Source organism: Aplidium turbinatum, chromosome 7, assembly GCF_918807975.1.
Source record: "Aplidium turbinatum chromosome 7, kaAplTurb1.1, whole genome shotgun sequence".
Classification (NCBI taxonomy): Eukaryota; Metazoa; Chordata; class Ascidiacea; order Aplousobranchia; family Polyclinidae; genus Aplidium; species Aplidium turbinatum.
The window spans coordinates 3917187-3933501 of NC_137478.1; the positions used below are offsets into that span (position 1 = coordinate 3917187).

The following is a 16315-nucleotide window of genomic DNA, read 5'->3' on the forward strand; positions in this document are numbered from 1 at the left end:
TGGTCAATGCTTGCAAAAAGTCGCAAAATTGCCTGCTGTTTCACCCTTGGTGGATTCCTCAATAGGTTCTGAAAAACATGCAAAAATAATAAACCGGTAATTCTTGAAAAACGTAAAAAAGCTATTTTCTTAACTCTGTCCACAATAAGAGCTGTAGAAAAAATAAAATAGCTGCCGCCAGCGAATCTCAACAAAGACGTCTCACTTAAGTTAAGAAAATAGTTTTTTTTACGTTTTCAAGGATTAACGGTTTATTAATTTTTGCATGTTTTTCAGAACCTATTCAGAAATCTACCTAGGGTGAAACAGGAAGTTTTGTAAAACAAGGTTTTCAGAAAAATGCAAAATATATTGTAATTCTGATGTTTCTTTTTTGCAGATTAAGTTAAGGGTATGCCGATGATAACTGTGTAGCAGCACTGAGTGAAAACCACCTACAGCAGATTCTGAGTGCTTTCCATCAAGCATACAAGAGGCTTGGACTTAGCGTCAATATTAACAAGACTCAGGTCCTCTTTCAACAACTTCTTAAAGATCGTACCAGTGCTCTGCCAGAAATCCTTCTCGATGGTACACCTCTAAAGAATGTGAAACACTTCTGCTACCTCGGAAGTGAAATTTCAGACAGCGCCGACCTTCAGGATGAAATACAACATCGTTTAAATTGTGCTAGTACTGCTTTTGGAAAACTTCGCTCACGAATATTTGACAAGTTCCATAACATACGAAAAAGTACAAAGTTCGTCGTCTACAATGCAGTAGTTATCACAACACTACTATATGCTTCCGAGACCTGGACCACCTACCGAAACCATATTAAAACTCTTGAAAGATTCCAACAACGCTGCCTGCGCAAAATTCTGAATATCAGCTGGGAAGAGAAAAGAACAAATTTGAGCGTGCTAGAAGAGGCTGAAACAACAAGCATTGAGTCCCGCATTATTCGAAATCAACTCAGATGGTGCGGGCATGTAGTGCGAATGCCAGATCAACGTCTCCCTAAGCAAATGTTCTACTCGGAATTGGCTAAGGGTAAGCGTTCGGTAGGTGGACAAAAGAAGCGGTATAAAGACTCACTGAAGAGTAATCTTAAAATGTGTAACATCAATTATACAAACTGGGAGGAAACGGCAGAGGATAGGCTGCTTTGGAGATCTGCCACTCAGAAAGGTGTTGCAACGTTTGAAAAGAGCAGATCTAAAAGGTTAAAAGAAAAAAGAATGCGAAGAAAAGAACGACAATCACACCCACAACCCGGAATGGCCCGATTCGGTGAGTCCGATTCGGTGAGTTCCCTATTCGGTGAGAGCCTTTTTCGGTGAGAGCCCTATTCGGTGAGTTTTTTTTTAAATTATTGCGCGCCGTAGCCTAATTATCATTGCCGTTATAGGGTTAGGGCAGGGGTGGGGAACCTTTTTAGTATTGCGGGCCACATAAAATGAGAAATAACACAGGCGGGCCACTAAAAATTTCGAAATTTTATTTACAGATAAAAAATGCAGCGAAGTGATTTATTTCACTTTCACAGCTAGTGGGATGGCTGAAAGTTTTTATTTTGGTGAGGCGTGTGATGTCTGCTGACACGGAAGATGTTGCAACTTGCAACTCTTAACTGCATCTCCACGTTTTTATCAGTCAGTCTGGAGCGAAACCGATTTTTGTTAGATTCAATTTGGAAAAAAAATGCTCGCAACGGTAGGTGCTTCCAAACAGAGACACATATTTCAAAGCATGTTTCCGCATCACTGGAAAATCATCAGCATTTATGCAGCGTTGATAAAAGTTGAACAGTGGAATGATTTTGTACATCGCTTTCACGTAGCGTCACTCTGGAGCTCTACTATTTCATGTTGGAAGTTACTAGGAACATGTTCTGAAACATTCTGCTTTCATCATCAATCTATCTTTTCTTTCCAGAAGCCAGTATACAGCGTAAAATTTTGCTGATTTGAGAAGTAGGCTACTCTACAAAACACTTTTCACGAATAACATAACTGACCGATTAACAATAACTGGTCACATTGTGACGTACACATTGTTGATACAAATAGCCTTCTATGATGGATCAACTAGTAGAAGGCCATTCGTAATATACAGAGAATGCAGAGCCTACTCTTTTTTGAGCTGTAGTTTCAATATATTTTGGGTAAAGAAATTTTGACGCGGGCCACATGGAACAGTCACGCGGGCCGCATTCGGCCCGCGGGCCGCAGGTTCCCCACCCCTGGGTTAGGGGATAGGGGTTAGGGGATACGGGTTAGGGGATAAGGGTTAGGGGTTAAGGGATAGGAGTTAGGGGTTAGGGGTTTTTGGGGTTTGGGGGTTTTTGGTGTTTGGGGGGTTGGGGGTTTTTGGGGTTTGGGGGTTTTTGGGGGTTTGGGTTTTCGGGGGTTGGGGTTTTTGGGGGTTGGGGTTTGGGTTTTTGGGGGTTTGGGTTTTTGGCGGTTTGGGGGTTTTTGGGGTTTGGGGGGTTTTGGGGTTTGGAGGATTTTGGGGTTTGGGGTTTTTTGGGGTTTGGGGTTTTTTGGGGTTTGGGGGTTTTTGGGTTTGGGGTTTGGGGGTTTGGGGGTTTTGGGGGGTTTGGGGGTTCGGGTTTTTGGGGGTTTGGGTTTTTGGGGGTTTGGGGTTTTGGGGGTTTTTGGGGGTTGGGGTTTTTGGGGGTTTGGGTTTTTTGGGGTTTGGGTTTTTGGGGTTTGGGGTTTTTTGGGGATTTTAGGGTTTTTGGGGGGTTTGGGTTTTTGGGGGTTGGGGTTTTTGGGTTTTTGGGGTTTTTGGGTTTTTTGGGGGTTTTGGTTTTTTTTTGGGTTTTTTGGGGGTTTGGGTTTTTGGGGTTTGGGTTTTTGGGTTTGGGGTTTTGGGTTTTAATTAGGCTACGGTACCCGGTAATTTTCAAAAAAAAATTCAAAAAAATCACCGAATAGGGCTCTCACCGAAAAAGGCTCTCACCAAATCGGACTCACCGAATAGTAGCAGACCCCCCACAACCAACTCTCCCAAAGGATCTTAAATGTACCAAATGTAACCGAACTTTTAAAGCCAAGATTGGACTAATTAGCCATTTAAGAACTCACCGTTAGCTTTTATTTTATTGCGAAGGCCATCATCCTCGAAGACGAGGGATAGCCATCATCATCATTATATAATATTTAATATATTTTCAGATATTACCAATTTATTGTTTTTGCATATTTTTTAGAACTTTCTGATGATCCTCCTTTTAGAGTGAAACTGGCTGTAAAGGTTTTCAGTGAATAGTAACTATATTTGATGTGGCATATGATGATGATGTGCCTGATCTTATACAGACGTTGGCGATTATGGTCTTCCAACTTCTCTGTCATTTGCCATTCGTATAAAATCGTTCGTTTTGACTGTTGTGTTTGTGGCGCATTGATTCAAGCTGTTTAAATAAGTTAACTGTTCTTATTAATCTGGCATATATATATGAATTATTATCAAACAAAATATTTCTGCCACTTTAATTGTTTATATTGATTACCTAATGAAGGTTTTATGGACGTTGAAAAGGTTCAAATTATTTTGTTACGATATATTGTTTGACAAGAAGACCGATGATTATTCATTATGACATCATCGTCAAGTATATACAACAAGAAGACAAGCACTTGCTATTGCTCACTCACCTCTAAATATCACACATGAGTGACTTGATTTTCTCATCGACGAAAGACTTTTACAAGTTTGTAAACGAAGGTCAAACATTTCCACTGATGTAACATTGGGTGTTCCACCACATATGATGAATTTATCTTAACAAAAAAATGACGTTTAATTGATAAACACAAACAGTATGAAGGTCTACTTCACCCAATAAAGTATTTTACAAAAGAATTTAACAGCCAATTAACTGATTTATATTAAAATTTTGATCGCATTCTTATCACTTAAGTACTTAACCTAGCATTTTTAAGCCAATTGTTTTTGCCAATCTTTTTGTTGTCAAAGAGTGAACTGTTTACAAACAAAATCAACCGTAAATACACCTACTTTCTATCTAAAATTGCCTGCAAATGGCTTAACAAAAATTTGGTATGATGTTACAGTGGCATATTTTTGCGAAATAAAATCAATCTGTGCAGCTGAGCTCCCAGGCTTGTAGTTACAAGATGATTGTCGGGTGTTTGCACCGAGTGTTAGCAACAAGAAGATCAAAACCGAACGCACACACGAGAATTCTTTCTTCTTTTTCGGGTTGTGATTTACCATATTCAAAACCACCCTGTTCCTCTCTTAAAAGAAGGCACTTCATAGCCGTTTTTGCTCAGCTGATGTGGGTCACTGTAGTGGCTTTACGTAGGCTGCATATATAAAAGTGGAAAGGCCACTGTAGTATAGTTATGCAGCGAAAGAGTTTAACCAGTCTCACTATTACTGACACGGCCATTCGAAATTTCACAAAGAAATAATAGCCTACGCTACATGTGATACAGGGATTTTAATGATTACAGCACGTAGTTAGTGATAAAATTAATCTTTTTATGTCATACAGAGAGACTCTTTTCAGGTGCATAGACAAATATCATAATCAGTAGGCTACACGCCAACTATCAGCTTCACTAAAATAATAATGTCCGAAGCAAGTTGCGCATCAAACACACGTTCAATCCACTTCTCTAATCCAACCCTAGCTGTGCGATTGTCATTTTTCAGACCAAAATAGTTTGTACACGAAATCCTTCCCTTTCACAATACGGCACTGGTTTGGACTGGGAGTTTCGCTTTTTTGTAATGCTTTCAACATTACAGACAAAAAATTCTTCCCTTTGGCACTTTGTTAATTAATGTGGTCATTTTAACTGATATTTTATCAGTGCTGTTGGTTAAGTAAAAACGAAAAAAATACAAACTATGTTTCGTCTATGACTTTTAAAATTTGTAACTTTGTCATGAATCATACACGAGCTCAGCCATTTCCCAAACACACAGTGATTTATACTTGCCTCGTATACGGTCAAATCTTTTGGGAGGAAACTTTTTCTGAGCTATGACATGCATTTTGTTGGACCCTCATACGTCTAGTTGCAAAAGCATGTGGGAAATTTGGTTAATTTATAGACATACTTGACCTAAACATTTTACTGGATGTTTCGTAACCTCAATTGCCTGTTATGTGAAGCCAAAGCTGGTTTTCGGTTTTTGGCATAATATTGATAGTGCTCGGGCTTTGCGTTATCACTTGTAACGGTTTATGCCTTCAGAAAAACAACTTTCCTCAAATACACCAGAAAAACTTTTTCTTCTCATGCTTATTCAGTATCAGCTGCCCTTCGGACGCCTCTACGTTAGATTGAAGGTTGAAGGGAAAAACTACTTTTCATTTCTGTCTGGTGGACTTCTACTTCAAATACAAGAAACAGTGTCACCAAAAGATAAGTCTAGCACTCTAGTTGAAATGCAGATTACCAGTAAGGGAAAGGAAAAGTCAAGTACAAGCAACCGAACTAAGAGAATCTAATTAAAGAAACGAAGAGAAACTTTGCAGAAGATGATTTGTGCTTGAAGCAGTTTAAAAGTTACTTGTAAGATTTAACTACCTGTATAGAGCTTCAGCTTCTGAAAATTTTTGGTCTGCGACACCTTTTAAGTTATGGAGTTTTTCTGCCAGCCTTATGTTCAACGGTAAAAAAGCAGTTCAAAACATTTGATTTATTGAAAGAGTAGGGGAAGGCGGGCAAAACGGACATGCTAACTTCAAAACTTGTGCTTTATTTGAGCAAACAAATTAGATAGCATGGATCTATTGCTTGTTTTAAATTAACATTTCACTTAACAACAACTGCTCAAAGTATGAAATTTAATGTGTTTTTCTTTTTTTTGTTTATTTACAAAAAAAATGATTTTATTCTGTGTGTCCGTTTTGCTCCGGGGTGGAGCAAAACGGACATAGTATATAACCGCTTTGCCTCAAAGTTCATTTGTTAATTGTCAAAATCAAATGATATTTTATGAACTTGTTAAAATGAATATACAGTACAACATATAAATAAAAGCAACCAGGTTTGTTAGCCCGTGAAGTTCTTTTAAATAAAGCTTTCGCCGCCATTAAGGCAGTTTATTCAGTAGTCTTATTCAAATAGAATCAGACTAACTGCTTGTCAAGCAGTGTTTGACAAATTCATCTTTTCTGTTTCAGGTCTCTAAAACAAACTAGCTATCTGTTTAAAAACAATTTTCACGCTAATAGCGTACCGTACTGTTGTACCGTACCGTACCGTTGTACTGTTGTACCGTACCGTTGTACCGTACTGTTGTACCGTACTGCTTGACTGTTTGTCAAGCAGTGTTTGACAAATTCATCTTTTCTGTTTCAGGTCTCTAAAACAAACTAGCTATCTGTTTAAAAACAATTTTCACGCTAATAGCGTACCGTACTGTTTCTTTTAGGCTGTGTTGCAAGTGATATTGATATGTCCGTTTTGCCCCAATCATCTATCGTCCTTTTTGCCCCAAACAAGCTACCTATTTCATGGTTCAAACGATAAGCCTAATTGGTAATGTCTGTCGATTTGTTGAGTTCAGCAGAAAATTACTTTTTGATCTTTCTGATTTCAGAAGAACCTTGTCGCAGTATTATCTGATGAAGCAGTCTTTCGCATTTTATTGACTTCTTTTTAGCACTTTGAGCAATCCAGATATTTTAATTGCCGCTGATAGAAACTCTTCAATGTTGTACAGCTTTTTTTTTTACTTTTTGAAATTAGCAGAAAAGGCAAACGATACACTCGCAGGCTATACTTCCATAACTCAGAAAATCACTTTCCATTGATTGTCCATCTAACGAAAAATTGGGGTTAAAATAAAACGTTTTTGTTGTGGAAATACCTCACTTGCTATCTGTAACCTTGATGCGACACTAGCCGTACCACTTTTACATGCAACAAAGTCGCACAATAGAAACACCGACAAGATAATCCGCTAAACAGTGACAAACAGGGTTTGTATTTGCGTTGCATTATTACTTCTGAGTTTCGACATTTGTACATCAAACGTCAGAAAAAGTACAACTTACATACGCAACACATTGCGAGAAATTAATGTAGTCGAGACCTGTAAAATTTGTTGTGCGACCTCCAGAATGGGAAGCTCTGAAGTTTCTTACTTAGAATCAAGGTATTTCTGATATTTTATTCAGCAATGTTGAATAATTTTCATTACTCATCAAAGACTCACAAGCTGTTTTTACAAATTATTGCATGGGATGGGTCGGACATCTTGAACGAATGGATAATAATAATTTGACAAAGCGAGTTAGGGATAAGGTAATTACGCTAAAAGTAAGGAAAAAAAAGTTCAAAGAAAACATGGGAAGACACTGCTGTAAAGGATGGCAAAAAGGAACTTAAAATTGAAGATGCCAATGATAGAGAGAGATGGAGGAGTCACTATAGACAACTGATTGACCCCTGATGTTTCAGGATGAAGACTTTTGAAAGCAAAATGGAGAGAGATTGTATGGGATTCTTGTAAGTGTCTCAAGGCAAAGAATGACGCAGAGCATTCCATGAATTGCATTTTGGGCTTTTAACAGGCAAGAATGCCATGAATGTTCTCATTGATTTTCAATAATAAAACGAAAAAACCGCTGCCCAATCCTATATACTTCGAAGAATTTTGTTTTGAAGAAGTGATAAACAAGAGCTTCAATAAAAAAAAATAAAACCTCACCATTTAATAAAACTGCTTTGGATTTTACTCTTCCTACTAAGGTCCGTCCAACATGCTCCCATTCAGAGTCGTCTTCCTCCAAGTTTAATCGTTGAATTAATCTCGAATCAGATGTTCCGCCAATGACGTACAAGTGTTCTTTGTACGTCACAACACATGCAGATGACACATCTCCTGGAAGATCCTGGAGAACAAAAACAACATAAATGTAACTTTCAACAACGTGACCTAGTAAAAACAGCACGTCTATGGTCGGGGTTTAGGGTTGTACGGCCTAACCAGAGAACTGTACGCTGTGTATTTGGAGTTGGTCGAATGCATCCAGTAACAGTAGCAGTTAAAATTTATTGATTGCCACAAGTAAACACACTGTTAAATGCAAACACAACATGACTGAAAAAAAAGAACACAATATGACAGAAATTAGATTAGCTGGAAAGTGACCATTCATGGTCTTCAAGTCAAGCAGCCACCATCAGACACATGTAACAGTGATAAGGAATCGCGGCGGCAAGAAATTAATGACAGGTTGCAGGCAGTTGTTGATTGGCACATCAACAAAGTCAGTACGGGCACTTTTGCACCAAGTTGCAACCAAAGAGTATTCAGCAGGGGCGTACCTTGTGCCAGCAGACGTTTTATGAGAGTGGTATTAGCTAATAGGCTACCTTTTCGCCTACGTGTTTGCAGCATGTTAGACCAAGTTGAACACCAAGGTACGTAGGGATTGCCTCAAAAAGTAGTGTCCAGCTATTTGGATTTAATTGCTAATTTTTCCATTTGTGAAAAGGTAAACATACTGTATTGCAAAATTTACCCAAAATGTCAAACAAACGATAACAAAGTGAGCTTGCTGTTAACTCGTGTCTCAGGTCAAGCTCAACTAACGTCCATTACCGAAAAAATCTCATTGCAGATGTCAAAAAGATTTAAGCTAATGCCCTCCCTAGTTAAACCTTCGGTTGGCAAGATCTAAAAGGATGAACTATCTGGCGATTGCTTTGCCTAACTGGTGATTAGAAAGTTAAGGTGAAAAAAAAAGAAGCACATTTTCAGCTTAAATGTAACTATAATTAAAAAGTTACCGGTAGTTTTTTCCATGTCAAGCTCAACACATCAAATAATCGAATTTCTTGTTTACCAATGACCACAAATTGCTTTCTTGAAGGTGTAGCAGATTCTGTTATTTATATAAATTTAGCAATATTAAGCCCATTTCGGTTAGGTTGGCTGGCCTGAACCTTTATCCTCGGACTGACAAAGCCTCTGATAGGTTATTCTTGGCAGTTTCGCATACTTGTAGAATATTTGAACCACTGACGCAGGCCCAGTGACCGAGATTGACAGAGTGAAGTTTTCAATTGTTAAAGTGTTGTTGTCTGTGATTTCATCCATCTAGTAGTTAATAGTAATAGCCTAGTTGATCATAATAATAATATAAATATGCATTCTTTTTTAACTATAACTAAAGCAAAACAATGACGTTTTCGTTAGGAGCAATGACGCAATGTCACCTTGTCATCATTTTGTTTCAGCTTTGTAACAAGAATAAAAAATAAGAAAAAATAATAATAAGAATAAAAAATAAACAACACATGAATAAGATAAACCACGGCCACCTGGAGATGCGGCCTGATTTGTCACATTTTGCAAATTTTGATTACAGCTACTGCTAGTGTTTGACTGACATTTTTTGAGATGTTTTTACTTTTTGCGGTTTCCTAATGACATAAAACTTTTTTGTTGCCTTGGGGAAGCAGTAGCAAATGAGAAAAAGTAAGTTGAAAAACGCAAATTCAGACTGTTATTGAAAATTAACAGTCTGACTAAAATCTTCGAAATCAAATTTTCTTTGTTTTTCAACATGTGAGAATGTTAAAACCTATTGTGTCATCTGGGGAAAAGAATAAAGAAAGCGTAAGAATATAATTTTTAGAAAAATTTATTCAAACGTTCGCTCAAAGTTAGAAAAACCTGGAAATTTCTGCAAAATGTGACAAATCAGGCCGTATCTTTAGGTGGCCATGGATAAACCTAGGACCTAGGTATTTGCAGTATGTTAGACCAAGTAAAACGCCGAAGTAGCCGTAACTGTAAATTGGACATAACTTTACATGCGTGTTACTTCAAAAGAAAGTGTCCAGCTATTGACTTGAATGCTAATTTTTTGATTATTTTCATTATTTTAGGATATATGGCCTAGTTAAAGATTGCGAAGAGAGTTTCTCTTATGAAATTAAAACAGTGACAAATTTCTGTTATTTGGGTGACCAAATAAATGGAAGCAGTGGATGCGAAGTAGCTGCTACAAGAAGGGCATGGCTGGGTTGGACAAAGTTCAGGGTATGTGGGGAAATGTTATACGAAAAAACATTTTATTTTCGTCTAAAAGAAAACGGAAAATCTACCGGAGTTGTGTGCGGCCTGCAATATTGTACGGCAGCCAGACATGGGTGCTAAGTTTTCTTTGCAAGCTCAAAGAAAAGAAGAAAGAAACGCATTAACTTTGAAGGTAGATGGGAAGAGGAAACGGAAACGTCCAAAAGAACATGTGAAGTATAAGATGCACAAAGTCGGACTGAAGGAAAGAATAGGAGTGAAGGCAATCGCTGCAAGGAAAGAACCGGCCATCCAACAAAAATTTGTTCAAAAACATGTTCAACAAAAATTTGGGTATGAATATTACTGTGAAATGGTGCTGTCCGGTGGCATAGAAAAAGGATAAGATCATGCTTTCTTTGGCATTTTTCGAAAATAAAGCTATGTCTCTATGTTGAGTCTGGATACAACCTATTTCGTCCCCTGAAAAGCTCAAGAGAAATTTTGAAATGTTTGCGATAACTCCGATCAGCGACTTCGGCTCTGTTGTTTTTTCTCGATCTTTTCTGGGGACGAAATAGGTTGCACCTGTTGAGTCTCTATGTTTTGTTGTTGCTAATTTCTTTGTTGAATTCACTTGTTGAATTTTTCCATTGGAAATGACAAAATTACTGCATTTTCTGAGTAAATTGCGGGCCCCCTAATTTGCAGGTCCTGTGCGATCGCACGGTTTGCACACCCCAAAGACCGGCACTGACTGAAAACAACCAATGCCAAAAGGTGCGCGCAAGAAGTCATGGATGGGAGTGTGAGGTATCAAAAATTTAAACAGGTTGTTATTTTTGTACATCAATGTGACGTTAGTTACTACTTTAAAAGATCTATATATATGTTTGCTTTTGTAGAAAATCTGCAGTAAACGCCTTTTTTACATGTTTAGTATCGGCCAAATTTTGCCGATACCGATACCGATATATCGCTAAATAGATATCCTGAGAGCAGAACCATAGTCACTTGATTTTTGAGGTTCTCTCTTGTAGGCTACGTGTTTTCAATGTTATTTGAAAACTGGCATAATGTTCGTACATGAGAATCTAGTAAATTCACATCACTCAAAATAGGTTTCGTACTTGCAAGACAAAGCAAGCCTTATTTAAGCTTTTTTTATGCAAAACTACGGTAGCTTACTAGGCTACAAAACTGAGCTACTGGACAATTTGGTGCAACGTAGGTTCAACAAATAGAGAGGCTCATTGTATCCAGGAATATTGACAGAAAGGGATGCGAAGATTTATTACGTCTGACAATAGAAGGACTTCTGTTTATTGTAAAACAACAATTGGCACCGATAGTAATTTAACAAACCTTGTTATGATAACCTCCTTTGCGCTATTAGCATGCCTGAATATTCACTGCATGCTCATCGTTACTCGTTAATTCAACTACTCGTGTACTTGTTTTACACTTGGCCTACTGCAAAGGCTTTTTTAAGAAAAACAGCTTACTGGTAATCGTTTAATTATGTTTCTAAAAAACATTATGTAATTAGGCTACCAAACCAGTGATATCTAAACAAGTATTTTTAAATTTACAACATTTGCTAACTGTCTTCAGTAGCTAACTGTACCAACAGCACTACACAATTTTCTGTAATTTAAAGAAAGCGGATTGTTCAGCTAAATGCGGTACCAATTACCGCTCTTCTAATGTCGTGAGAAAAAGATAATTGCTGCCAGCCTTCGTATCCTTTCTTTAAATATCCCTGATCTCATAATGTTAATGTATTTCTTGAATTTTGCACCAGTATATTGTTGGAAATCGTAGGAGAACACCAGTTAAGATTTAGGCTTGCAGGTTTTGATTTTAATATTATGTAACCATCTATTTAAAATATAATTTTTATGCGTGTTGATAACATCGGAGTTTGCTTTATTTGTTCGTTTTACGTATTTTTCAAATGTTCTTCTTTTTTTACATGTGCTAGCTGAAGATGCTATTACTATAGCGAAATCGATTCTTAACTTAATAAATTACACTAAGAGGTTAGATTGTTGTGCAAATGCCAGCATTTGATGAATGCAAATTAGCAGTACCATCACACATTTGAACTTAATGTTCTGAAATATTTGAACAGATAGCTTACTGTATTCATTCACTGATCTCTTCCAGAAGATTTGGTCACTTAAACGTGATTGGTACTTGGGCAAGTCTTGAAGCAATTCTTCTGTTTTGATCAATTTAAGATAAAATGGAGGCAAACAATGGAATATCACAATTTCCAAAAGAGCAGAAAGATATTTTTCCCTATTAGGAATGTCATGTTTCACCCATGCCATGATTCCTTCATATACTGCTTTTACTTTGAAAACCTGTTAAAATTACCAACATAAGTTATAAGTGGAAAATAACATATAGACGTACTGATGCAAATTAAGCTGAACAATCACAAGATGTATAAGGTGATAATCTGGTAAACAACCTCATTCAATTTTTAATAAGTGGAAAATTACTTGGTGCTATAGCCTATACGGGTCTGCTACTATTCGGCGAGTCCGATTCGGCGAGTCCGATTCGACTAGTCCGATTCGGCGAGTTCCCTATTCGGCGAGAGCCTTTTTCGGCGAGTGCCCTATTCGGCGAGTTTTTGAAATTTGTGAAAGAAAATTATCGGATACCGTAGCCTAATTACAATTGCCGTTTTTACATCGTTTTAACGTCGCTAAACGTTGAAATCGTGCAGAAAGGAATAAAAATAAAATGTTTAAACTATTAAATTACAATTCGTCATGTCAGTTCAGTTGTTTTTATTTCTGACCATCATATGAAAAACAATACACGTCAACATAGCAAAGGTGTAGAAAAAGGTAGAAGCGACAAAACACGAACGTTGAAACGTGCTTGTGACCGAAGTAAGTTATTGAGTTGAAAGAAACATACACGCCGACTTCCGGGGGGCGGCGCCCCCCGTAAATTTATGGTTGAAGGGCAACAAAAATGGTGATGACAAGTGGTGTTTCAAAGATAAAACACTTCGTGAAAGAGATTTAGATAATTTAAACGGACTTAAAGAATGCTGAAAGCAAGAAAAGCCTACGTTGCTCTTGCCCGCAAAACAGCAGCTGATCGCATGGCTTTCTCATACGGTATGGAAGTTTCAAAGTAGATGGTAGAGTAACTTGCACTGCTGGAATAGTCACGTAACTATTCACTGCAATATTAAGTAAACCAGCTAAATTAGACGCGCTATTTTCAACGAGGTCTTCCCGCTGTGAGACAATTATGATTCAACAGAACGCATTGTTTTCTTCGCAATGTGTGAGAATTAAATCGAAAACCGATAAAAGAAAAGGTGTTTAATGGTCTTGGTCGCAGATATTGCCTGCATTAACGACGTCTCTTACCGCTATTATCACCTAGCTAACCTGACATCATTGTTTTATGCAACCGCTAAGGTTTGACATCGACTTCAACGATCATGGAATGTTACGTTATAAAAGAACGATTATATCCTACACGCAAAAATAAAAAAATGATTTCCTCTTTCTGTTTTGTCTCGTGAGCTTTGCATATTGCTCAACAAGTGCATAAAGTTTAGAATTGACAAGAAATAATTGAATTTGAAAATTAAGTTTGAATCACTGCAAATAAACGTATTCAAAAGTTTTACTTAGGCCGACGCGATTTCACACTCCGTAATCTACGTCGACAATGATTTTTAGTGCGTTCATTTTGAAAATTGCCGAGCTGGAGACAACAGCTTGTCCCGTGTTAGTTGAACTTGTCTTTTTGAGGTGAAAATCACTTGCGAACATCTCGACCTTTACTCGAGTATAGCCTACTCTACTGTATTCAATAAAAGACTATAAAGACTTTCGATAAAAAACAGAAGAGAAAACACTTCGCCGTTGTCAACGCTTTGAAAGTAATTAGCGAAACGAGGTTAATAAAACTGATAGCGGGTTTTCACTCTGCTTGAGATCATGATTTTTTGCGTTTTATTTGGATAACTTCACTGTCTTGATCGTTGTTATTCACTCGCACGAAAAGGAAATGAATCGGCTTGTTTTCCAACAGTTCCAATTATGAGCTAACAATATCAAAATTTTTACGACTAGGCGTACTGCATGCGTAAAACTAATCCTTTCAAGCAGCGCTTCTAATAAATTCGGTTTGCGACCTATTTGTTAATATAAACACGACACTTAGCTTAATCAAAGACTATTTTAATTGAGTAAAATAGCGTTATGGTTATGAAGGTTTTTTGAAAAGTCGGCGCCTATGGAAAGAAATTTGGCACGGTCGCAACACCTTCAGAAAAATTTAAGATATGAAGGGAAAATAAAATAAAGAAAATGTTACAAAAAAAAATAAAATAAATTTTGTTTATGTCTATAAGTTAGTACTTTTGAATAGTTAAAATGATTAGTTTGGATCAACAAATGTGTGGCCTACAGCTTGGATTGAAAGGAAATTATCGGGTACCGTAGCCTAGTTATCCCGACCAGCAAAAATTTGTTCTAAGAACACAGTTCATTTTTACATTGTAGTAACAGAATGAAAAGGCTAACCAAATGTGTGGCCTATCGTGTTAACGTCGCTAAACGTTGAAATCTTGTAGAAAAGGGAACATTTGCTGACTAGGATACTTTGAAACTGAGAAACATTCACAGAAGCCTTTCGATTTGTTCCAAGAACCCAGTTAGCCTAACAGTTCATTTTTACATTGTAGTAACAGAATAAAAAGGCTAACCAAATGTGTGGCCTACTGTAGGCTGCCTACAGCTTGGATTGAAAGGAAATTATCGGGTGCCGTAGCCCAGTTATCCCGACCAGCAAAAATTGCCGTTTTTACATCGTTTTAACGTCGCTAAATGTTGAAATCGTGAAGAAAAGAGAACTTTGCTGACTAGGATACGTTGAAGCTGAGAAACATTCACAGAAGCCTTTCGAATTGTTCCAAGAACCCATTTAGCATAACATTTCATTTGTACATTGATTCAACGTCTGAATACATTATCTTAAAAATGCAACGTATCATAGGGCTTCTGTGAATGTTTCTCAGTTTCAACGTATCCTAGTCAGCAAAAGCACCCTTTTCTACACGATTTCAACGTTTAGCAACGTTAAAACGATAGGCCACACATTTGGTTAGCCTTTTTATTCTGTTACTACAATGTAAAAATGAACTGTTAGGCTAACTGGGTTCTTGGAACAAATTTTTGCTGGTCGGGATAGCTAGGCTACGGTACCCGATAATTTCCTTTCAATCTAAGCTGTAGGTCACACATTTGTTGATCCAAACTAATCATTTTAACTATTCAAAAGTACTAACTTATAGACATAAACATGATTTTTTTTGTAACATTGTCTTTGTTTTATTTTCCCTTCATATGTTAAATTTTTCTGAAGGTGTTGCGACCGTGCCAAATTTCTTTCAACTCAATAACTTACTTCGGTCACAAGCACGTTTTAACTTCGCGTTTTGTCGCTTCTACCTTTTTCTCGACCTTTGCTATGTTGACGTGTATTGTTTTTGATATGATGGTCAAAAATAAAAATAACTGAACTGACATGACGAATTTTAATTTAATAGTTCAAACATTTTATTTTTATTCCTTTCTGCACGATTTCAACGTTTAGCGACGTTAAAACGATGTAAAAACGGCAATTGTAATTAGGCTACTGTACCCGATAATTTCATTTTAAAAATTTCAAAAACTCGCCGAATAGGGCACTCGCCGAAAAAGGCTCTCGCCGAATAGGGAACTCGCCGAATCGGACTAGTCGAATCGGACTCGCCGAATCGGACTCGCCGAAACGGGCCATTCCGAGCCTATACAGTAGTTACTTTTAGAGCAGATTTTTTTTTCTGAAGATAGTGTATAGAAAAAATAGTAGGCTACTATATGTTGAAATAAAAAAAAAGATTATTTTTTCATTTGTTCATCATAGCTGTAGCTACAAAATAGCACCAGCAGCAGATTACACTATGCTGGCTGGGGCATAAAAATCTATAAAACCATGCAAACAACAAAACACAAGATTTACACCATAGGCTACACAGAACAAGAACTAATATGTACATCTATTTGTAACAGTATACTTGCATTGCTATTATAGTAGCATCAGTTTACCAAACTCAATGTTATGCTTGCAAATTGAAGCCGGTAAACTGATTTTAATATAAAAAAAATACCCACATTAATGATAACAAGGTGTGTTCTGTACATAGGCCTTGATAGCGCAATTGATAAATGCATGGTCTGAGAATACCCTTTAATGTAGGCTACAGTTAAATAGAACACTTTTA

At 37.3% G+C, this 16315-nt stretch overlaps 1 protein-coding gene across 1 annotated transcript in view; it reads right to left on the bottom strand.

The window, feature by feature from the left end:
- Positions 1-16315, bottom strand: part of LOC145774551 (kelch-like protein 12) — a 44395-nt gene that overhangs the window by 12787 nt on the left and 15293 nt on the right. Inside the window, exons 5-8 of the mRNA XM_082585817.1 lie at positions 12149-12374; positions 8772-8866; positions 7687-7870; positions 3645-3770 (exon numbers count right to left, since the gene is read on the bottom strand). Of these exons, the coding sequence (XP_082441943.1) occupies positions 3645-3770; positions 7687-7870; positions 8772-8866; positions 12149-12374 (631 nt within the window). The remainder of the gene's footprint in view (positions 1-3644; positions 3771-7686; positions 7871-8771; positions 8867-12148; positions 12375-16315) is intronic.